The sequence below is a fragment of the Danaus plexippus genome, chromosome 25, assembly GCF_018135715.1.
Source record: "Danaus plexippus chromosome 25, MEX_DaPlex, whole genome shotgun sequence".
Classification (NCBI taxonomy): Eukaryota; Metazoa; Arthropoda; class Insecta; order Lepidoptera; family Nymphalidae; genus Danaus; species Danaus plexippus.
Window position 1 is genome coordinate 3,458,409 of NC_083553.1, and position 25,534 is coordinate 3,483,942.

Sequence of the window (25,534 nt, forward strand, 5' to 3'; positions counted from 1 at the left end):
GAAATTAAACTTGTTTACAGTTTATGACCTTAAAAAAAAGCTATTACAAAGTAGGATATTGCAGAGAGCGGGTGACGATTTGGAAGTTAAGCAATATTTGGTGTAGCCTCAACTTGGATGGGTGAATGAAGTTTTTAGAACGATGATTCTTTAAGGTCCTCCATACTTCAAAAAGCACAATTAGCAGTTCAATATTGTCTATGGAACATGTCGTTAGATTAAATTGGAAGCCCTGGAGTTGGTCTGAAAATTTCAGCATCAGTAATGAAATAACTTGTCCATACTAAGAAAAACTTTGGACCTTTGAATAATAAAAAGAAAAAAATACAATCATGATTTAAATTTATTTGTGACATATTGCTGTTTAAAATAATAGAGTGTTATTGAAATAATGAAAATTAAAAACAGCCTGCAGTCCGCTTTTTATTATATTTACAAATAAATTATCGTTGGCTTCAAAGGGTGCAACTAAAATGATTTATTTTAGATACAATAATTAGGAACAACGTAACACTGAGTTTACCTAAATCTTGGTATACTTAACTAATTAGCTATATCCGTACGGATGATCAGAAAAATAAACATTAATAAAAAACTCAAGCGTAAAATAAAATCCCAGGCGAAGTCGCGATTCATAACTAGTGTTACACATTATAATATCTCAGCTGATGAGACTGTATTACTATATCTGACCTTATTTTATTCACTTACTCGCCTCATGTCATTGCCAACCAACATAGACTAATGTGTTATCGTTATATTCTGCCAATTTACAACAAAAGCCACATTAAGCTGGAAGTTCAAATTCACTATTAGATAATAAAAAAAAAACTTATAAGACACGTTAAGTCTTTTTATTTTTCAAGTTTATTTATTGTGATTTCTTATTTCACGTACATAACAATTCTCAAGATAGATCTTAATGTAGACCATCGCCAGCAAAAGTTTTATATTTTAAGGAGAAACAACGGAGACTGCAAGTATGGTTTAAACATGACACGTTTAAAATTTTCAAATGTACCAAACTAAAAAATAACAGAGACATTTTGCAGAGTTCGTAAAAGAAAATACTTATTTCAATTTCACGAAATTTCAAAGCGATGGAAAAGAAAATTTGTGGAACATAAAAAAGTAAATTTCTTTAAACGTATTATACCTTTCGTAAAAGGTAACGAGCTTGCTTCACTTTTTCTTTTATCCATTTTCCTTTTTATCTGAATATATTGAAGTTATATATTTAAAGTAACTCATATATTGCATTTTCATACATGTTTTACTCTGCACCGTGGTCAAAAATTTTACAGACATTAACATTTTCTCAATGCTTCTATTTAAGTTGTAAAAACATCTGAAAGATATCCAATGAGGTAATGAAAAATATTTTTTTTACGCTTTAAAGATGTTTAAGTCCAAAGTAAATATAAATATATATTTTTCAATGTCCAAACAAGCAAAGGTTTAAAGGTTATCTGTCAAACACTATTATTATTCCTAAGACAAATTTAATTTACACCATTTATCCTGAAAAATGTATATTTATACATTTTAAGTTAATTGAAAATTTTATAATCAACCAAACAGCTCAAACGTAAAAAATAATGTTAAAATAATTTTACCTACGTTATTAAAAAGTATTTTACCAAAGAGGTGCAACTTTATAAATTGTAATAATTTTGACGTTTCAAACATTTTGATTGTATAATTTTGAAGAGCATTTCTTTCTAGCGCAATATATAATCCTTATAAGTTAATTTTAACTATTATTGAATTTTTATATTGAAAATTTTCATATATTAGTAATCATATAGACGGTTCTTATAATAATAAAAAGGAACAAAGAGTAAGTTCTCATTCATTACTATTGCGACATCACTGCACAATTACAGACACGAAGAACTATTCTCTGTATAAAGATATTCAAATAGTATTAAAATTAATGTTGCCAGATATAAAAACGGAACAAGCTTCTTAATGAATAAATGCTGTATCTTATATTCTTTGTAGAAGTTCCCAGTGATGATGAACGTCCTCCGATCTATGTTCGGGGTGTGCAGCAGTTCTGCTGAGAAGGGTGAAGTACACGACACCATACGAAGGGTGTTTGGCAACGAGCTTGTGATGAAGGACAACACTGATAAACATAATCAGTAACATATACTCTTAAATCCTTTAGTCTTAAACGCTCGTTATGTGCCTTAACTTAGTACTTGATATTTAAGGCGAAGTAAATATGTGAGTCACGTTCGAGACAACCTATCAAAAGTGCTAGACGCGAAAGTAACGAGTCACAAGACGAAATCCACGAAGAAGCATCCCGTTGTTACTCCATCAGAGGTATTGCACTTCATAGCTGTCCCACTATCAAGTTGAGCACTATCAGTTTTGTACACAAATATCAGATTGATTAGACAAGATTTAGCACTTAAATTATTTTAATTTTGCACATAGAAAACTTGTGATTAGATTTTTGTTTTGTAAATTACAAAAGTACTACTTTTATATTTAATCCCTACACTAATATTTTCGTCCTTTTATACCGCGGACAAAGACCAAGAAATGTCTTTCACCATCATTCATACAATAAACAATGAGTGAGTTGGAATGGAAAGAATGAATGAATAGATTTTTATACTTTTTTGCAAGAATCGCCCTTGTTTTTGCTTGTAACGAAAATACATTTTCCAGTATTCTGCTCTAATTAAAATGGTTATGTTTTATGATTATCTGTGATAATATGTAAAATCGGTGAAAGTTCAGCTGCACAATCGATTCCCTGCGGCTATACAAACAAGCAAACAAATAATATTACTAGGTCTACTATAGGTTGTATGCGGGTAGTACTGAGTATTTCAAAAACATCGTAACAAAAGTCTTTTGTCCAAGAAATGATAATTATTATTCATTTTATACTTTGCTAGCACCATAAGTAGTAGTGGCTGAATAGGATTTCGTAATTATATTGCTTTTTCTCCTCTTATCTCTGAATTTTGACATTCTTACGCTAATACTACAAAGCATTATGCTTACGTCATTAAATTATTTCCAATGACATGAGTATTTCAGGTAATCTAGCCTATATATTTTCTTTTTTTTTTTTTGAGACGACAAAAATCTACAATCATAACAATCGAATGAAACGATTTAAAGCCAAAGATCACAACAACTACAGTAACAATATTCACTCTAGTATTATCCCAGAAAAAAGTCTAGTATTCTTCTAGAACACGGAATCCACAGATGACAGACCGGGTAGGATCGGACCTAAGCTAGTTGTATTCGATGCCTCAACAGGTTAGTATAAATAATATTATCTAAATTTCAATAATAATTTATAGGACTATATGCTTAACACCTAAAGCATATTTACTTAATATATTAAAATTAATCTATGAAAAAAAAGTGGCAAAATTATTTCCAAATCTATTAAATTTTGTTTAAAGTATAACCTTCTTGTTGCTGTCCTCCTTACAAAGACTCGTTTCATCTCAATACATTTATATTCAGGTACAGGAAGATTAGTTCTGGTAGGAGATGAGCGTGTCAGCGTGCAGGGTCTCTCAAGTTTTGCGACGATACGAGCCACAGCCTGCGTATATTCTGGCAAGTGGATGTACGAGGTGCAGCTCGGAACTAAGGGCATTATGCAGGTATGAAGCTCAAAAAGCTATTTATTATACTTTTTCTACATTCATATTAATGTTTGTAGCGTAAAGGGATTTATCCTTAGTTTAGTAAAAACGAATGCTGCGAAAAATCTGAAACATCAAACCTCAAAACAGACAATATATAAATTTATGTCAAAATTATCTGTAATAAAATAGAAAATAAACTTTTATTTCAAACTGTAATAATCTTGGAAATGTTATACGATTTATAACTTTAATCGATGTTTTCATAAAACAACCGATTTTTTTTTTGTAGTATAGATTAAATAAGAAAAACAGTATGTGAGTTGTTTTAAGTCATAAACTGATTTGGATTTTAAGATATCCTTATATAGGATGTTTGGATTTGAGGATATTCTTATATAGGATGTATTATTAATAAAAATAATAAGCAATTTACATCACATTACATTTTTAACACGCTTTTATTAGCGTGGGTTGTACGTATGTGATAGTGAATGTTAAAATCATTCTAGTGGCAACTATCTATGAGAGGAAAGAAATGAAATGTAGTCGGATGCACGCCACGCTTTTTACTCTGAATTAAATTATTCCGTAAATAACATAAATTTTATTATAATTTTATTTTGAGGTAATTAACTATGAATTATTTTCTAAAAATTATTTTCTATTTTTAGTTCGGTTAGCTACAAAAGCGTCTTTTTTGTTTTGTTTTTTAAACTATTATTTATTGCTGGTCAAGATACTGTTAGGGAGTGAGAACGTGGGTCGCTTTGTGCTCGTAAATGTATTTTTCCGTTGTTACTTTTAGTATTTTATTTCTACTCTTTTTGCAGATTGCAATGTGACGCTAGAAATCACAACAAAGAAGTGCTATTAGGATTGCATTGTAGAATTTTTCTAAAACTACGTTTTGCACGTTAAGCTAATTGCCCTAGTACTTTTTTATAAAAACTATTTCTGACGTTTTGATATTTAAAACATATTTTCGATTGTTAATTACTGTTTTTACACGTGATATCAATTTCGTGCTCAGAAAGGGAATCCAGTTTCGGAGCCAAAAATTATGCTCTTTAAACTTTCGGTTCGGTTTAAGGATTATGTGTGATTAAGAAACAAACATACTTACATATGAGAACCTTAGCATTCATAATTGAAGTAATCTGTTTGAAATTAAAGAAAAGAAAGTTCCGTTTTGAATCAATTCCAAGTAATAAAATGAATTCCGAGATTCAATTCAAGTCAAAGAGCGGCCAATTAAGCTCACTTAACCTTCCGATGACGTATCAGACTCTATTTACCCACGTCTAGCAAAACAAGGAAGTTTACACTTCAATATAAACAGTATGATACATATTAATTTTAATTTATATATTTGTAATATAGCTTTAGGAAACTTTTGTATATAGACTAACCACGAAACTAAGTCTTCTCACTTCGTCTCAAACCTCGTAACACAACCGTTAACCGCAAGCAGATCCTTAGCTATGTGATTAACCTTAACCAATCCAATTAACATGTAACGTGTGCGAATATTTTTGAAAACAATGTATCCGTATCCGTTTGAATATAAAAAGGGGGGGGGGTGCCTAAATACGTGGGTACTATAGATTATAACCCATAACTTTATAGATTCTGTCTAACAATAATTAAAATTAGAATAATATTGTTATATATTTTTCGTAGTACATTTATTTACATTCAAAACATTTCAAAACTAAGAGGTTTCATCATTGACTCATGAACCTAAATGCCTGTGCCTCAAATATCCAACGAGATTCTACACCACCTACCAAATCGTTGGTCCATAAATATAAAAACCGTATATTTATTTAAATTTTATATGGCTGCTAATAATAATGTAAATTCAGAGCAAATTTAAAAAATAAACAAGAATAAAATTTCCTAAAACAGGTCGGCTGGTGTACTGCAACTTGTACTTTCTCAATGGACACAGGAGTTGGGGACACTGCACACTCATATGCTTACGATGGAGGCAGGGTTAGGAAATGGAATGTCGCCACCTCTCAATACGGTCAAGCTTGGCTGCCAGGTGACGTCATCGCTTCCTGTATAGACCTGGATAAAGGGACCTTGGAGTATTACAGGTGCCATTATTAAAACATTTCGATAGTATAACTGCGGTTTAAGAATTGCAACTTTGTTTAGATAACACTTCATACTCTCATAAGAACTAGTAGTAATGCGGTCGAATTGATTCGATGATTAGAAGAAATAGAAGCTAATATAGTCCCATCATTCTATTCCAAAAACAATTCCTCTTATTACTTTCTTTCCAACATCCCCTAAAATAACCACCAGACTTCCAGATTTGTTACCATTTGTACTCAAAACAAATATATCTATGTGACTTTAAAGGACTTAACATTAAGATCGCTGGCTGTCTAGTGGCCTAAACACAAAAAACTCAATTACTTTTTTATTTATATTCTGCACTAAAAAAAAACTAAGTCAAAATATACAAACAAAGAAGTTATAAGTTAAGAAATGTTAAAATTATTATTACCTTCATAAATAATGGACAACACTATCTGGAACAGAAATGGCGTATCCCTTGGCATGGCATTTAATAGAGTAACCCGTGGCTCCGGGTTGGCGTATTTCCCTGCAGTGTCTTTAGCTATGCAGGAACATCTATACGCTAATTTCGGACATGTACCTTTCATGTTAGTACTATTTGTTCTACAAAAATTTACTGAAAACTTAGATATAGAATAAAAATAAGTTTACCCTTAAAACTTGACAATATGTTTTCATATAATTTCCAAAAACTTCTAAATTTATCAATAAAAGAATCCACTCGTCCAAATCCATAGTATTTATTTTGTTATAAAAATTTTATAATAATTCAGAAGAACTTTATTAGATTAGAAGTATTTTAATAACTGACATTCTTTGGCTAGTTCTCCGGTAGAGGGCTTCTCTCCGCTACAAGCGCCCCCTACAAAGGACTGCCTACGTGCGAGCATCTTATTCAAATCACTCGATGCTTTGCTTGATGAATTGAGCAAAATTTCCGATCTCAAAACCTCTGTATCTGCCAAAAGTAGCAAGGTATTTCAAAAAATGTATTAACAGTCATTAAACATACAATTTATAGTATAAACACATGTGTCCTGACGAGACAACACAAGAGACTTGCATCAAAACAAATTTACAACATAAAATTAAGAATATTTAATCTCAGGCTAAATCGATTTCATCCAAGGCTGAAGAGGAAGTTGCTCTCCGTATCCACAGTTCCAGTTCTGTGTATAGTCCAAGAGCCTCACCACACAGCATGGTTGTAGCACAGAGCGCTGAAATGAAGAAAATGTCCAAAAAGGTTATTATGATAGTTTTTTATGACCTCTAATTTGGCTGCTATTATTCATCAATGCTATTTATTTCTCTCAATCGATGACTACATTAAAACTACTTTTTCCTCCTTTTTCTTTTCTCCAGGCATTTCTAATGTCTCTCGCGCGCTTGGTCGTATCAGAGCTTGGCACAGTTCTTCGGGTGTCATATGTAGTAGTCTCTGAACTGCTTCCCAGATTTAGAGGATCTCTCGGTTTGAAGTCAAAAGTCATGCACCCGGAGCCAAGTGCTGTGGATTTCTATCAGAAAGCTAAAGAGGAGAAATTTGTATGATACCTTTTATTTAATTTAACACATTTTACTTTAGCTCTATCTAAGAATCTTATGCAATATTTACAAATTCTCTAGTTAGATAAGTTATTTAGGTATAATTTAGAACACCTGCATCATACAGAATGGATTGGCACGAAAATTTCTTAGTCAGCCGCAGCCACGTCTCTGTTTACTTCTGGACCTTCTGTGGACTTTTCTAGAAGAAGCCGCTCTTTGTGATGTTCTGGAACATTGCGTCGTTAGGGAATGCCTGATGTACGACTTAGTATCACCGGTAGGTTAAGAACAGCTTAGAGCCTGTAACTCTTATTTAGTTTTACAATTATTAATGTCAGTTTCGATATAATAGTATTTGGGTGTTTAATAACCACTTACCAAAGAACATTGAAAATAAGAGTGTCTAATAAAAGTTATTTGTTGGTAATAATTGTTAGTACTGGGTGGCAAGGTACTATGCTTGCTTCTTTTATTTTTTTATGTTAAATGAATTGCTATTCAAGACTTTTAATATCTTCCAATTTTTCACTTAATACAGTCAGTTATTTAGTATAAAAATTTTACTCACCTGACCATTTAAAATTACTCTGTGTCGTTGATAATAAGCAATTACTTGTTAGTATAAATTATGTATTTATTATATCTGCTACCTACCCTACAGCGCCATTATATGTTTAAGTTCTGTAGAAAACACGATAAAAATTCGAACTATATACTACGAGCCAGAATTACTTTAAGAGCTTTCTATTTGTGAACGAACACTTAGCCTCAGACATAGACGTTCAAAAACTAACCATAAATTTGACTTCAAGCTGTCGAAAAAAAATAATTTTTAATTGGAATTCCAGAATACTGAAGAGCACCAGGGCTAATCTAATTAAAAATAATCCTTTACATTGGTAGAATCTGTCTTTAAATTTAAAATTCTAGATTCTTTCGAGGACTCGGCTTAGAATCGCTTTTATACGAGTAATTAAATTAGTAATTAAACAACGACAGTAAAAAACAGATATGGTTGCTCCTGCAACATATCGTAACTACCCTACACTACACTACTTCTGCTGGCGAATACGAGGTCCCTTTTCAAATACGTCAGACCGGAGTTTTGCCGTTTAGCTGATACCGTTGTTGTTGTTCAATAACGTCTTAAGCCAAGATCCGGGCTCTTAGAGGCCTCGGGACGGATATTCTCTTCGGGACCTTCGGGACAGAATCTCAAGGGTAGACCGCGCTCTCTCCCCAGCTACGCCTTCAAAGCAAATAGGGCTAACAGCATTAGATAAACCAACTTTTTTTTTTCTTACAACAAATATAACCATAAGCAACTTTATTTATATAAAAACAAATCTATTATAAGGTAAAGCTCACTATCAACAAACTTTTACGACTGTATTTATAAGGATTTTATATGGAACTTACTTTCAGGATATGAACTTTGCACAACAAACAGAAGGGATTTATGTTCTATGTGGTCTGATGCAACACAGAGACACGAGACATTATTTGGTGAAATATGTATTTTTTAATAAAATCTCGTGAGTAAACTAAAAACTTATTGTTATTTTAGAATTTTTAACGATTCTCATGATTTTGGTGTTAAAACTTTCCCAGGTTTGATAATTTCCTTAACATCAAATGTCCGGACGAGAGTGTACTCCGCTCTGTGATTCGAAAGCCGTGGTGGCAAAGACCGACTTCTGTAGAGGGAGAAACAGACCCTAGGATTGCTGGTACATGTATTTGATGTCAATTAATTTATTTACTATCTGGACATTACTCCAAACTAGGTCTACTTGTAATTTTTTTATTAACATTGTGAATATTAAATTTCATCACCCACTGAAACGCATATAAACTATTAAACCTATACTGATGATGTTTTCTATTTGGATAGATATAGATTTGAGATAAGATACGAATACAAGAAGCGAATGTTTCGCTGTCTTGAACTATTAACAAATATAAACATATACAAGGAGTAGTTTGTATTATAAATAATATTGTTATTTTAAATTGAATTACCATTATTTTAAATACATAAGCAGATTTTATACTTTGAATACTTGCACATTTAAAAATGTAACTAGTTAATTTTTATATTGGACTAATCACTAGCGAGGATATGGTAATTTAAAACTTGTGGTAGAATCCTGAGTCTTTTGGCTGAAAATTCAACGATGTCTGTCCCCAAAAAAGCTCGAGGATTTAAAGTCGTATCTCAACCACAAGTTTGCAAGAAGAAAATGCAGCGACATACCAGTCTTCCGTTCATAATTATGTTAATACTATCTTATACTTAGATTTATCAAGTGTAATATCAATCTTGACTTACCGTCATTCCAAGCATCCAACGAAAATAAGCGCAACTCAAACTAAACTATTTTTTTTGTCGTAGAAATGGCGGAAAAGGGGACTATAATGTCGTCTAAATTAGGACAGACTGAGACAGGTAACTTAAAAAAGAATACAATCGTAAAGAGAATTTAATTTAACTTTGACTTTGACGATTAATTCAGAGAAAATATCAAAAGTACTGCCTCCTCCCCAATCCGACGCTACTATAGAGGCTCAGTATAAAGAAGACTGTGAAAAGATAACTAAAGCCATTATGCCGTTGGAGAAAATTCAGGTGAGCACCTTAATGAGCTTATATCTATTAACTTAACGAGTACGAGCTCCCACGTTTAACCATACCAGAAATATATATATATATATATATTTTACACATTTTTGTCTAAGAGTGCATATTCTTTTAAACAAGAAACCTACTTGAAAGTTATATCATATTAAACGTAATATAGTCTCTTGACAACAAAATCTGCTACTTTTAGTAATGACCTAAAGGTACATTTTCTTTTAAGTTATCAATAAACTCACGAAGATAAAATCGCTTGAAGGATTCATGTATAGAAAAAATTGCTAGTCTTGTCTTTGTATTTCAAAGTTAAATTGATTTAAAATATATATTACCTCAGATGGAGTTCCTTTTGATGCTTCTTGACAACACAGACGGAACAAACATGGTGCCGTCAACCAGAAAAATATTTTTAGAGAAATTCAGGAGGTACATCATGGATAATTGCATTTTAGATATGGTAAGTGACCCCAATGATGGCGAAATAATATTGAGATTCCTTTTTCCTTTGTAAATGGCTTAATAACTTCTATTCTTCGTCTTTTCCCAGCCCTGGTCCCAAGCTATGTAGGGTCTGCACAACATTATTCTTTTCCATTCTCGCCTATCAAACGTCATCTCAACGATCATCCCTTTTTCATGTCATCCTTCACGCAATCCATCCATCTTTTATTAGGTCTACCTCCACCCACATGTCCTACCACATTCATATCTAACTTTCTTCTTGTTACATAACATTCACCCCTTTCCCCATTATGCCCATACCACGCTTATCTATTACTTCTCAACTTATCCGACACCGGCGCTACTTTCAAACTTCCTCTGATATAATTATTTTGTATAGTTAATTCTATTCTTCATTTGTTTATACTTCTGATATATATATATATATAACCTTTTTTGTATTGTTTTGCAATTGAGCAAATAATGTCGGTAGACCTTGTAGTGATATCAATTTATTACTGAATTTTGTAAAGTATTGAAACAACATTGCAGCATACATTTTTTACACCAGAATAAACTAAAAATTAAACAAAAAAGGTTTTATTGTTTTAAAGAGCTTTTATATGTGTGAAAATCCATTGGAACTTGTAAAAGCCTAGTTGGTAAAATATATTTTATTTCATTCTGGACTGGTATAGTCTTTACTACAACTTTCAGAGACTGTTCAACGTATCTCGTAATACACCCGCCATATCCTGGTGTTGCCACGCTAGACTCCTATCAGCGGTGTTGAAATTATGGAATGAGAATCCACTTGGGATCACGTATGTTCTTAATATTTATTTACGTTTAAAACTCTAATTACTATTACCAATTTTCACATAAATTTTCATTTTTACTTATCTGTTCTGTTGAAATAATTAAAATAGTTTTGATATTTCTTACATGAATTATACATTGATTAAAATAAATTGATTTTTCATATATTGCAATACCGTTAAATTATTAGAGAAATTGTATGAATGCATGCTTACATTACTTATTATCGAAGTAGATCGGTAATTATTTTGTCCTGGCACATATTTTATTTCAGTTTATCAATTCCACTTGTTCAGGGGTTCATGCAAGCAAACTTAAATATCATGCACTTTTTTGCAATAACCTATATATGTATATAACATTTTTGTACGAAATAAAAGGCTCATAATTTATATAACCAAATATGTAGACATGCACATCCACATCTACCGGCCAGGACCTTTATTGATGGTGAACTGGACTTTTATAATGTCGATAGACTGGGAGGGGTTCTACCTTTTCTGGTTAGGACTCTACGGTGAGTGCTATTTAGTACTATGTGAATATTTTTGTCCATAACTGCCAATGTCCACCGTAAAAATTTCATTCAAATTGATATATGTTATCATATCTTTCACCCATAATTTTTAAATACAAAGAAAAAACACTATTGGATTAAAAATTAAAGACTCGAATAATACAAGTCTGAATTGATCATGCAATGAAAACCGTATAACTACTTGTCGAGATCTCTCCACTGTTAGTGACATATAAAATTAATGTCTGCGACCGAATTCGTATTTTCGTATTCAATATCCATGTCAGCACTGTAAAATTTTTTCGAGTTTTTTCTTACCATATTTTTCGGTAATAACGCCTCTTTGTTAAGTATTTACTATGTTATTTTGTTAACTAGCAGACAAGACCTTGTTTCCGTCCTCGGCGAAGATAATCCCTTTATTCAGAGCTTCGAACCAAACTACAACAGAGCTGGTGGTATTGATACAGGTAATCACTGTGTGTATATTTTTGTTAGTATATATATATATATATTATATATATATATATATATATATATATATATATATATATATATATATATATATATAAACATATGGGACAAATATACAGTAGGATAGGCATCTGTATGCCTGGTACACTCCTTTCTATTAAATAAAAATTATAATAAACAGTTACTTTATACAATTTTAATTCAATTCTTTATTCATTTTCTTAATATTCAAAAAAATGTTCCATGATATATTCCGTCAAAGATAAAATGGGGATTGCACGAAGGAGGTTGATTTATTGAATGCTTTAAAATATATAAACTTTTTTGAAGGTGTAAGTGAGATGGCAGCTGGTTCCCCAGGACTGGCAACACTGCCCCAAGTTATATCATCCATAGCGAGGTTCATGCACCCACAGATGACACCGCTGACAAATAGGTATAATATATGAATATATTTATTTGTAATTTACAAAATAAAAAAAATTATATTATATACTGCTGGTTCAAAACTTAGATTTATTATACATACAAAATAATTAAAGTGTCAAATTGTATTCATAGATTTTTTAAATAAACATGCTATTTATCTGATTATTTAAATTTTAATTTATAATCTCATCTCGGTTACGGACTCTTTTGACTTGGGCTTTAAATAACACAATTTTTCCGGATGTAGGTATTTTTTTATTATTTTACATTTTCACGGTAAGACGCAATGAGAGTATAATTCATCAGTATAGTTTCATTTCAACCTTGTGTATGTGTGTGTGTGTGTGTGTGCGTGTGTGTGTGTGGGTGTGTATATGCGAAAAAATCTTTATAACTATCACGCATTACAAAATTTTAACCTTAATTTTGCAATGTTATAAAGCTTACATTCTTAACTAAGCTGAAGAAGGTTTTATTTTAGAACAGCTGGAGAAACAGCTCTCGCTTTGAAGGGTACTCGTTCAATGATGCCAGGTGCAGGAGCTATAGACGCGAGGAACGCTTACTTAAGACTTCTGGATGGCTTACTAGCACTCTACCACGGAGCTGCTATAAAGCATTCGGAGAAGGTTAGCTCGTTATATCCAACTGACTTCTTTCCGTCACAAAACGATGTAGGGAAGAATCAGTGATTGGAAATTCCCTTAAAGAATTAAAATAAAGAATTGCACTGAACGAGAAATATCAGAGAAAACGTCTTAGGATAGCGGGTGTTCACAAAATACAGGGTACGATCTTAATTCGTCGGTTCTGACAACTAATAAATACGTTGGCAATAAACATAAAGTTCCTATACAAACAAAAAAATAAATTCAAGATAGACTTCATCAAATTTTTTTTTAAACATAGACCACCCAGCAATGACTTGTGCCAATTATAATATAAACAATATATTATATTTTTTAACCAACACTTTAAAATTAATGTATGTGATCGTTTAATGTGACAGTTGTGCGAACTGCGTGACAATCAGCTCGACATGGCGGATTGTCTTCACGATATCGAACAGAGGATGGCTATAGTCACCAATGAATTACAGGCCGTTGGTGGTGAGCTGGTAAACTTTTACACTGCAAAAAATTTCATCAACATTTCAGTGGCACTTCTATAACGATAAAGCTCTCTAAACAACAGATAGGAGTCCTTTCATTTTTGGTGTACATACCTTTATACACAGTACATTTACTTCACAATATCTAAGTTTTTATTTATTTAAATAAAACTAATATATTCGGATGTATCATGGGTTTTTCTATTGTTTCAAACTCATACTCCCGATGAAATTTTCATTTCGTCTGCCGGTGATCACGGTTGCTGCAAAGCAACCGAAACATCGAGAGTGGGTAGTTTAAAATAATAATAAAAAAAGGATAGTAAATCTGAGAACATTAGTTTCTCTCACTACAAAACTAAAATCAAGCCTTAAATATGGTTAATTGAAATTAAAAAATTCAAATGTCATACCTAAGTATTACAGGTGATGTGAATCTGAAATCATAATCAATTATGTTTTTAAAGCTCCTAAATCTAGATTATACGGCGATCTTTAAAAATATTCACAGGTGCAAATGGAGAACTAACAGACCAGGATAAAATGAGAAGACAGTTAACGGAAAATATATTAAATGAATTAAGGAGATCGAAGGCCGTTTATGAGGTGAAATTCTACAATTATAATTATGACTAGAGGATGCATCTTTGCATTATTTTTCTCGCTCGCAAAAGCTCTAGGTGCAGGTTGAGTTAAGCGACCTCAGTGTTTCGGTACGGAAACATTTTTTTGGACATGTGTTTTAAATTGAATCTGGTGGTCCAATAATTTTTTTGTTGGTTCATGGATCATCGCATTGGTTAAATGATCTGAGTCACCGTTACAGCGTTCCGCTCACTTCGCTAATTTCACTCAAATATATATGAGATATAGCTCTCATTTTAATTTATACGAAATTTAAGATAATTAAAATGTTATATTCAATAATGACTGCGAAGGAGAAACTGAACACCAGTGCGCTACAAATGGGCTGGGTGATCGGCGCGATATGGACAAGACAACGACAGTTGGAGCTAGCTAAGCATTTTGCTGGCGCTCTGCACTCCCTGAGGATTGCTTCGGATCCTGATTACGCTGCGCATGCACGAGTAAGATCATGACATATGTATAAGCATAGGTATATAAACATTATCACAGTAGGCGAAACATCGCAAGGCTATTTGCAGACCGTATTGTGTGAAGAAATATATATGTATAACTTACGTATTAACGTAATCGGAAAGTAGTATAACTAGTGTTGCAAAGACGAAACACGCTCATGTCACTGAATATTCCTCAATATATTTATTATTTTAGTTCAAATAAGTAAGCACTTCTTATTAATATTCAACTTTGAAAGAGAGTTTCTCATTTCGTATATATATATATATATATGTGCGTGTGTGTGTGTGTATGTGTGGATTCCCATTTTCTAAAAGTCTATGTTGATCAGTTTTACTTAATTTATATAATTTGACGTATAATAATCCAATAAATAGGCTTTGTGTTTGAATCCGTATGGTTGGTCCAAATTGATTTTAGTCAGTACTAAGTCAAAATTCCTTATTAATTATTCTTTTACACATCACAAAATCAACGTAGATTATTGGATGTGGAAAGAGCTAATCTTCGAATGTAGTGTGTTTTCAAAAAACCCAAGCAAACCGGTGATAAAGAATTAGTTATGAAGTAAACCTCCTAAAAACTACTAAAACGTACTCGTTTTGAACTACTGTTCATACTTAAGATAATTGGGATGTTAACAAATTTCGATAATCCTTTTCAACATAATTTAGTTATAATTTTATTTAAAAAGTAGTTTTTATATTTATTTAACCATACTAGTGTTGTATCTGCTGTAATATTGATTGACTTATTTCAGACGACAAGTAAAGAAATTTTGCCCGGTAAAAGTTCAATATTGGGCGGCCAAAGTTACGCTTCATTGCAATTGGAATATACATCCAGCTCGGATCAAAGGTAGAACCTTTACTCTGAATACAATAGAATGGTTCAAAACAACTATACTTGTATACTGTAACTGACTTTAATAAGAAAAGGATTCAATACAGATCGACTTAAAGCTTATTTTGGAGAGAGTGATCAGGAACTATATTGTATAATTTGTTCGTGATCTCATCGCCAGCGGACAATCACACGTAATAAAAGCCTCCATCCTTTCGCTTTAGATTTTCACCGAATGAAATTAAAGTCACTTGTGTCTCCTTTGTCATGAGCACAACAAATGATTCGTCTCGGTTCTCTTCCATTTACAGTTTATTGGGCTCCAAAACTAGTTTAAATAGGCTTTTACTGAGGTAGTCCGCGTACTATCTAAGGCTACATCTATCTGTCTACTTAACAGTAGGTAGAATGGTGGCCAAGCACTATTTCTGCGTGGTCACCAGTCTTTGATATTGTTCCAAAAATGCAGCTAATCTATTATAATAAGAAAACCTATGATGTAATAATTACATCATCTAAGATAAACTTCTCGCTAATTGATATGTAGAACTATTCCAAAACAATGAAATTGTGTATTGTCCGAATTTAAACTGTCCTATGTGAAGCATTGACTTTGTTAGAATATTCTCAAATGTTTAATATATTGACAGTCCAACGTCCCGAGCTGCGAGTCCTCGAGCTGGTTCTAACACCCAAATTGAATCAAACATCCGTGAGTTCAATTAGTTTATACAAGGTGTCCCAAAATTAACGCAAGATTATCTTTAATCAAAATTAAAGCAATCTTGTGTTAATTTTGGGACACCCTATATTAATTCAATTCAATTTTACTTTTAATTTTTTTTCATCCGTCATTACTAATCTATGATTCACCTCGCTGTCCAAAACAGTAAATTGAATTATCAAAGTTTGGAAGCGGAATATAAATGAACACACTTCGTAAACTTCTTTGAATATTTAATGGAATAATTTAAATTATATTTCTCAAATAATTGAAGGCACCAGAATTTTTTTTTTTTTTAACTGAAATTGAAAAGAAATTTGTAATAATGTCGATATTTGTAGCCCAGTGGGAGCTTCAGATAGCCGAATGCTTTATATTTCTTTCCACAGCCACCGCACCAGAATTCACAGAGTCCTTGTTCGCATTTATACCCGAATACCACGTAGATGCTATGTTGGAGCTCTGTAATACTCTGCGTCTATACATGCACCCAACAGTACCGGTACAAAATATTCCAGGTAAAATCCCGAGTGGCTATATTTAACCTTCGTTAAACTAGATTGCAAAAGGCTTTTTTTTCTATATGGACTGATCATAAAATTAAACTATAGAAATTTATTTAGGCTGTACATAGAGATTTTTCAGTTAGAATTTAATATAAAATTATATATACACTATGATTCAAACATAAACTTTAGTTAAAAATATATGTATATACTTGGCATTGCGTAAGACCAAAACGTAAAGTTGTGCTTAGTTTAAGTCGTCTCATGAAGTTTAAAGAAAATGCGATGATAAGTTTATATATTATTTTTTGTGAACTTATGTTTATAAATAATAAAAGTAATATGTATTGCAATTGGTCCAAACAAGAAAAATCATTTTAGTGTTTAGTACTTGGCCGATTATTAAGAACTTAATATCAACGCAGAGTGGGAGGAGCTAGTAGTGTCGTGTGCAACTTTCCTGTGCACCGAGTTCGCTGATCCGAGAATAGTTCTGGCCAGCTCTAGGGAGTCACTCGTCCAGACCCTCGCATCGTTTGCCACGCAGCCTGCAACTATGAGGGCTATTGAGAGAGTCCCATTGAAACAGTTAGTTTTTTTAGTGATCACATACTTTTGTCTGACTAGATAGTGCTTGACTGTCATTCCACGTAATGCTAGATGAAAATAAAGCTGTAAGTAGTAAATGCACTGTCTCAGTGACAACTTAGTCGCCTTTTCTTGACAACTGGAATCCTCTGCTGAGCGCATGAGAACGAATGAAGCGATATGAAGCGAATGAATGAAAGGTTTACAACGAAGGATGCGAGGCCACATTGCTTCTGGTTTTTCAACGATAAAGAGAGTCATTGCACGATTTAATTACTACATGTAATTAAATCTAATTAAATATAGTTTACCAAGAAGATCTATTTTTTGGCAGCGCCAGGGAAATGTAATAGTAGCATTTTGTAAATATATAGAAACGTTCCATGCTTAAAATACTGACCTTTTATTTAAACTGAATGAACGACCCAAAGTCACGGTACAAGGATGCCTCAATACCTAATACCTTAAACCAATCGGAGTATTCTAAGGACACATCGCTAAAAGATTGAGACAAATAAAGGTATAAGGTTTTTGTTTTGCTAAATGGTGGCCTAATATTTCTCAACCTTTCAATCTTGTTACTTTGAATAGTAAATATAAAGGATTAACATTAAAGAGGCGTGGTAATTAAAACCCAACAAGAGAGCCAGATTTACTGTGCCAGTGAGGGCTTGATCTGGACACTGCAAGGACGATCCAACGCCCCAAGATTTAACGTCCGGTTCTCTCATAGTGTTGCCAACCGGCGTGACATAAGCACCCTAGGATTATACACGGTTGGTGTGACAGCTCCTCGGGACTTAACCTACAAATTAGGCGCCCTACTAACTGCTCACACTTACGATCTAAAACCCTCCATAACGATGGTTTTGGCTTTTCGTCCTCTACTCCAATCACACGGCCTCTAGTCGGACCCATGTTCACTTCAGCTTCATATAACACCACACCGGAACCCGGCCAATCAATTGGCGGCATGACTTTGCCTAATGGCTGGTAACGATCCTGGAGGCAGACGTTGCTTCTTCGCACGAATAAACAAGCTAATACATTTAAATCAGACTTACATTATGTAACACTTTAATAGACAAGGTTCTAATTCCGAGTTTACTATATGCAAAAATATAAAACGATGCATAAAGATTGATTTTTGGTGTATTTAAAGAAATGTATGATAATTATATAGAATTGAGAAAATAAATATTGTTCCGTGCAATGGTTATCACACTATAGGACATGATAACCGTAAAAATGATAAAGGTGATATTTTTTATATAATTCTTACAACAAGAAATTCTTACGATTGTCCTAGAGAATATCAACTTCTTTGTTCTAAGATACATGGGCAATCATAACATACGTTTATTGAATATAATGTATGAATAATAGATGGAAATATGTATTATCTTATCTTATATGTATCTCAAGACAGATGTGCATGGTCGAGGAGCTGGTGCGTCCTTACCAGAATCGAGCATGGGCTCAGTCTAACTGGGTGCTGGTTAGATTTTGGCACGGATCTGGATTTGGTTTCCGGCACAGACAGTGGCCTCATCTGGCTGCTAGGTAGGTTCTATGACATAAAAATTAAATAATCATAGTCAATAGAACTTTGATACAAAATTATCACTGTTACTGAAAAGTAACCGAAACGTCGGGAGTATGTAGTTTTTTACAAAAATAAATCACGCGAAGTTCATCCGAAAAATACTAGTTTCATTTAAATGAATAAAACTCGCAAAAATCTTAGATCTCATTACTAAATTATTTATTTAATAGATATTTTTTTTTATATCTCACCTTTCTTACAACTTTATTTGGAACGACAATATACAAGAGTGATTTATATTCGCTTTATTCCTATTCTATTACTCCCCTTTGTGTATACAATGTAGGTCAGAACGTAGTAGTGGAAAAACAGACTAGAATTTATAGTGTCACTAATAAACTCTATGAGAAATAGCGCCCGTATGTTAAATTCCTACAAGCAAATAGTATATGTATACCATACAGTATATTCGTGGTTTTATTACTTAAAATTACTTTAAATTACTAATATTATTAAACTATCCTAGTGTGATTGAAGGCGCATAAACCTTAATTATATATTTATATATAGTGATCCCGAAACAGTAATAAAGAAAAAAAACTTAATTTGTTTATCGAAGAAATATACTCGTAAAAACATGATTGGAAATAATTCTGTCATTGGATTTCTTTAAGTCCCAGCATCAATTTAATTCGATCGCATTAGTAAATAATCTCTTTATAAAGAGCGAATGATACAGAGGAAACATGAACAATTTTTTTTTGTTTTTGGGTTACAAAAAATTTGTTATAAATGGTTTAATGTTGCAGATATGGTGACAGGGAACCGACTGTTAATAATTTAGGAGCTAAAGTCGACGCCGGACTCATGAGCCAGTGCTTCGGTACGTTAGCTCAATTTCATCTCTAGTTTTGTCCCACCGTTCCACGCCTCTCATATATTATTACTTTTATTCAATTTGTAATTAAATTATGTTGTATTCTTATAAAATATATTCATACAGATTTATAAATAGTAATAAATAAAATTCAAGTGTCTCACAACAGTGGCGATGCGATAGTAAAAGTAAGGGATTAAATAATATAAACGACCTTTTCAAAGGTCCGTGTCCTTCGGAAGTAATTCAAGGGCGAGTTCGTGAATACCTGGAGAGTCACCCCAAAGAAGCAGCCCAGTTTCTCAACTCACTACTGAGTCAACTAAACTGGGCCTTTTCGGAGTTTTTCACTATGATGCAGGAGGTAACTATGGTGCCGTGATTCGTATTTGTACGACTTTGACGAGATGAATAATGTTCAAATGGCTTTATAAAACTGTGTTGTTCATTTCGGTCATTTAATTTGATTGGTAATAATATATATTATTTACTCGCTAATTATATAAGGTGGCAACCGGAGATTCCAGGAAAACTACGAAACATACCTATGTGTATATTATAATAAAAATTACATGTTTAAACTTATAATCTATATCTAAGACTACATGATTGCCCCGATGTTAGGATAGCAATGCCATTCCATAGCTCGTGTGGTATCAGGAAACTTCTGGTTCACACGACTTGGTGTTCTTTCCGCGGAGTCAGCGGCGTCACTCGTTATATGATATTTTATCTATACAACGATGTTACCCCGGCGATGTTCATTTATTTTATAATATGTAGCGCGTACGTAACTCGCTTAATGTATCGCTGCATCGGTGTTTATGTTTTTATCAAAATATTGAGCTGTTCGTTCACGTATAACATTTTTATTTGATGCTAAATTCTGGACACGACCTGATCGACGTGGACTTCGGGAATTGGTTTTGGAGATATCAATCACGCGTCGAAATAAAATGAATGCGGTAGTCTTCGGTGCAATGTAGAGTCTGTGTTATATAATATACTAGTTTTCTCTTGAAATCTGTACAGAATTTTAATATACTTGTTGACTTTGTTGTTCTAGTTTCTGAATTGCATTATTATTATTTTTTTTTAATTTTATTTTTGTATTTTTTTTAATTAACGAACATGCATACATCCTCACAATGATATTTATATTCAAAACTCGAAATATTTACGCGCAGAGTATATGTATGTATATGTGTGTATGTTTGTATATTATACCACATTCACTCAGGGATCCCTGATGTGGGTTTTATCCAATTTATTTCTCCCGCCCTCATCCCGAAGCCTTTCTGTATTCAAGAATGTGGAATAATGCTGCTACGTGAATAACATTAGTGTGGTATGCATGAAAATATCCTGAGTACCCTTAGTACGATTATAAGTTTTTAAACTTAACACGGACAGTATCAAGGTTATGCCCTAATATTATTAATCGTCATTCGTCGTTGATCTTGCATCGCTGTTGATTTCAAATAGATATACAAACTCGATTTATGTAAAATTTTACTTTTAAAAATTAACATTTTGAGAAGTATTATTCTATTGCACTAGTATATTTTTAAAAGATATTTCTGTCTCGTTTTGCCGTAGAATTGAAAAAGATTTTTTTTTAAATAGAAATCTGCTATACATCGCCAGATTTTTATGATTTTTAAACAATATAACATAAAATGACATAATTGAGTATCTGTTCTGTCTCTATTTTCTTATTGCTTATTAATAAAGTTATTCAAATTAATACTGAACATTCAAAAAACCTAACAAATAAGTAGTATTTACTTTTCCAACTAATGCTATGTTTATAAATGTGTATTTGTTGTGCGTTCGTAATATTAGAATACAGTAACATTATTTAATTATCGTGACTGTTGAATTGAAATCTATTTCAATGTTTTTGGATAAAAATTCATACTGAATTTAGCGCACTATTTAACATCTCCCAGACTGATTTTCGGAGCAAAGAATAGAATCATTTTCGTCAATTTCCATAAAGACATCCGAATGATAGATGATGTATTTTTACTGCACGAAAACGTTTATATTAAAATTTTATGACGTCGTGAATGTACCCATAATGAGGTATGACTGAGCCAATATAAAATCCATCACGCGTTTTTGGCTTCTGTCGAGCCGATTTCTAAATAATAACAAAATATTGCTAAAAATTTAATGACCATAAACAAAATGTCCGTTAAAGAAATGTATCTGTAATTTTTATTTAAAAAAACTCCTTTTTTCCTCTCGAAATTCAAAAACATATATTCTCTTGTAAACAATTTTATAGTTACCATAAATATATTAGATCAGATATTGGAAAAGATTTTTATTGTTCTTTTATAACATCCAAAACAGATGGACAGGGTCCAAATCGACTCTCACCTGGAACCGCGTCAGATAAAGCTGTGCGCGACCTGCTTCGACCTTTATCACGGCCTGGCTAGAGCTTTAGAGATGACACTAGCTCTTGCGCCGGAACTGCTCACGAAACCGGAGGCAAGCGAAAATCAAAATGAATTACTATTGGGAAGGACTTGCCAGGTGACTAAACATTTGTCATATATCGAATATAATTATATCAATTAAAATAATAAGTCATTATACTATTAATATGTAATCAATATCCCGAATTGCTTGCAACCGCTGTGTCGTAAATTAAAAAGACAAGCATATCCGGGATGCGATTAGTGTATGTTAATAAAAATAAAAGGAATAAACTGAAGCCAACGCTAGAAACATTGATGACCTCTGTGTCCGATCAGATAAAAATTTAGTTTCGCCAAACCCACTGTTTTCACGGACCATTTAAAGAGATAAAAACAGCTAAATAAAGGAAATAGCTTTTGTCTTTCTGCGGATAGCAAAACTTTATTGCGGATAGATAAGGGTTTTTTTTTCTAATCGAATTTACACATAAAAAAATTTAACCGAATTCAAAATTGTGCTTAAATAACTTACCCATGTAGGTATTTCGAGAAAGAATACCAGAACTGAAAAAGTAAAAAATAAAAACGATAACCTCTTTCTTAAATAAACTCACTTTGATGCACCGAATAAGTTTTTTTTTTAAGTTTCATAAAAAAATAAATATCCAAACACCTAGTTTCATTTAAATGGACAAAAAGACTTATATTTATAATCTAATTACTTTTTATTCTTACAAAATTTGCATCTTCTTTCAAAATACGAACAATTTCAGTTTTCATATCTCTAATCTTAATGAGATCTAAGATTTTCGCGAGTTTTATTCGTTTAAATGGGGCAGACGAGATGTGTCCGTGATCACGGTTGCTGAAAGGTAACAGAGTCGTCGGGAGTATTAAGTTTTTTACAAAAACAAATCACGCGTAGTTTACCCGAAATATATTAGTTTCATTTAAATCATAAATCTACACAGATAGCATTAACGTAGATCATAGAATGGGTAACGGGAAACGCTTCGTATGTAGTATCACGAGGCGTACTCGACCTAAGGATACTTGAAGTATTTTATTCACTTCAATCTCAAATAGTCACATAACAATATCACTACCATAAATTCATGCTAGCCACAACATTTATTCGTCTAGATTCTAGACTATGTAATAACGATAAAACGAATTTCTTATAAAGAGCTATTATGTCATATTTTTCGTTTTATTATCAATTAGAGGTGGTAACTAAACTAACAAAACCATACTTTCTTTCATCATATATTTAGTACGAAAGTCTTAAATATATATATATGCCATTGCTCGTACAGTGCATTGCTAACCATTTTGTGGATAAGGATACCAGCAGTTAACTCCTAGTTTATTATTATAAAACAAGCGACGTGGCTTTACTATGTGTTTAAGTTGGACAAATATTAGCGTACAAACATATTGATGGTTAGCATTTGGTAAAAAATACTTCAATAAATTAAATTAACTTTTTTTTATTTTATTTCGAATTTGAGATCGCTTTAAACAATATAATTAAATACGCGGTAAACTTCTTAAAATGTAGTTCTAAGCTATCAGCGTGTAACTTCCGGGGGGTAATGTCTCAGCTATGTTCATGACCTCGGCCTTACAAGCCCAGGGCTTCACTGCCAACTGATGACCGAAATATAAGCATTGATTTATCGCATTCTCTTTACAGATTCTTTACAAATCAATCGTCTACTTTATATCTGTAATAATTAACTGTTATTCCGTTGTCAATTCCTTGTTAGAGTTTTATATAATTCAATATATAACTCCATATTCCGTGCGCAGATCTTGATGGCAGTGGTGTCTCGTGTGTGTGTCCGTGAAGGTGGTGGAGCGGGTTTCAACCGGCTGGTTGCACGAGGGCTGCCGGACACGGACAGAGTCCATTACTATGTAGCGCTGGCCCCGGTCGCTGGTTGCTTGATAAGAATGCTAGATCCAAAGTTGCCGGATGTGGTATGTCGTTAATTTAATGTCATTTACATAATATATAAAAAAAAATATTCTCCGGATGTTTGACATTGTATTGTATCTTCATATCTCGAAGTTATTTCCAAATTTACTTTAAATAAATATATCATTTAAGACCGTCTTCACATCCACGGTAGGTTAAATAGGAACAGAAAGGATATAAAATCGAATTGGGATGCTTATTTTTCTCATTAAAAAACATATTTTCTTCATTATATAATAATAATGTATACATAAAAATGTCAAAGATAGTTTAATAGGTAAAAAGTCTTAAGAGAAAACATAGTTTGGATATATTGTAATCAATTCCAGCATCTCAACAAAGTGACGAATTCCCTTGTGTCTGAACCATTGTTCAGATTGGACGGGCTGCAGTTTATGTTGGAGCAAGATAAAAGCAAACATTTCAGCTTCTATAAATGTTAGTTATTGGATATATGTGTATACAGTAATAATTCTTAAGTAGGACTTAATAGGATCGGATATTGTTAACAAACCTGGTATAAACTGTAAATAGATCCGGAGGCTGTATCGCTAGAAGAGCTCAAGTGTCTAGAGGAGGTAGTCGATCGTGTCCGTAAAGCGCGCGAGACACTCGCCAGGACTAAGTCTCCCGGATCAAGCGGGACGCAGTCGGATTTGCTATGTACGATATGCTATGCTCGACCAGCCGACACAGCGTTTATGCCATGCGGGCACCATTCGTGCAGGTGGAATTTAGTGATTGAAATCTTTTAACATATTAAATCATTAATTGTACAAACATTACATTTGCAATTAGATTACATATATATATATGTTCTTTTTTATTTTATATATTTATCTGAACACAATAATGCTTGCAATTCACAAAGGGTATAAAATTTTATCTTTTTTTCAGAGCTTGCATAATGCAGCACCTTCTCAACAGTAAGCAATGCTTCTTTTGTAAAGCCGACATCGAATCTGTCAAAGAAATAGAACCAGCGAATAATTGAACATTATTAATCCATTGATTGTATTGTAAAATAAATTATACTATTTATGTCACATGGCTTTCACTACTATCTCAAACTGTTTGGCTTCAAATTGTATTGTAGCTATATCAAGCTATACCTAAAATGGCGTCATATTATCTTAACATAGTAAACACGTTAATTCTCAAAATATAATTTTGAATTAAAGAATATTATAGTTTTTACTTTCATATACGAAATAATAATATTAATAAAGA

At 32.6% G+C, this 25,534-nt stretch overlaps 1 protein-coding gene across 5 annotated transcripts; it reads left to right on the forward strand.

Annotated features, from left to right (window-relative positions):
• Positions 1 to 1,718: 1,718 nt before the first annotated feature.
• LOC116775411 (E3 ubiquitin-protein ligase RNF123-like) lies at positions 1,719 to 25,383 on the forward strand. Of its 5 annotated transcripts, none has more exons than XM_061524745.1 (36): positions 1,719 to 1,840; positions 2,005 to 2,147; positions 2,220 to 2,334; positions 3,222 to 3,291; positions 3,505 to 3,647; positions 5,541 to 5,734; positions 6,188 to 6,313; positions 6,551 to 6,701; positions 6,835 to 6,972; positions 7,092 to 7,274; positions 7,402 to 7,554; positions 8,703 to 8,812; positions 8,889 to 9,007; positions 9,673 to 9,726; positions 9,794 to 9,906; positions 10,253 to 10,372; positions 11,074 to 11,180; positions 11,585 to 11,692; positions 12,071 to 12,162; positions 12,497 to 12,602; positions 13,065 to 13,224; positions 13,605 to 13,704; positions 14,218 to 14,312; positions 14,645 to 14,794; positions 15,568 to 15,665; positions 16,301 to 16,362; positions 16,764 to 16,892; positions 17,306 to 17,468; positions 18,894 to 19,031; positions 19,824 to 19,897; positions 20,116 to 20,255; positions 22,253 to 22,438; positions 24,136 to 24,306; positions 24,634 to 24,742; positions 24,839 to 25,031; positions 25,202 to 25,383. In XM_061524745.1, exons 2-36 carry the CDS (start codon positions 2,017 to 2,019, stop codon positions 25,296 to 25,298), a joined length of 4,398 nt encoding a protein of 1,465 aa, XP_061380729.1. In that variant the 5' UTR covers positions 1,719 to 1,840; positions 2,005 to 2,016; the 3' UTR covers positions 25,299 to 25,383. The 5 variants fall into 5 exon arrangements, with proteins under 5 accessions (XP_061380729.1, XP_061380734.1, XP_061380732.1 ...); XM_061524750.1 differs by having other exon boundaries at positions 6,856 to 6,972; XM_061524748.1 differs by having other exon boundaries at positions 13,077 to 13,224; positions 25,202 to 25,382.
• Positions 25,384 to 25,534: the final 151 nt, after the last annotated feature.

What these genes read in the sequence shown, in the direction of transcription:
- LOC116775411 (XM_061524745.1), top strand. Translation starts at nt 2,017, where the DNA reads ATGATGAACGTCCTCCGATCTATGTTCGGGGTGTGCAGCAGTTCTGCT. An exon ending in CTATAAAGCATTCGGAGAAG is followed by an intron (nt 13,225 to 13,604) that starts GTTAGCTCGTTA and finishes TTAATGTGACAG; the next exon opens with TTGTGCGAACTGCGTGACAA. An exon ending in ACATTTCAGCTTCTATAAAT is followed by an intron (nt 24,743 to 24,838) that starts GTTAGTTATTGG and finishes AACTGTAAATAG; the next exon opens with ATCCGGAGGCTGTATCGCTA.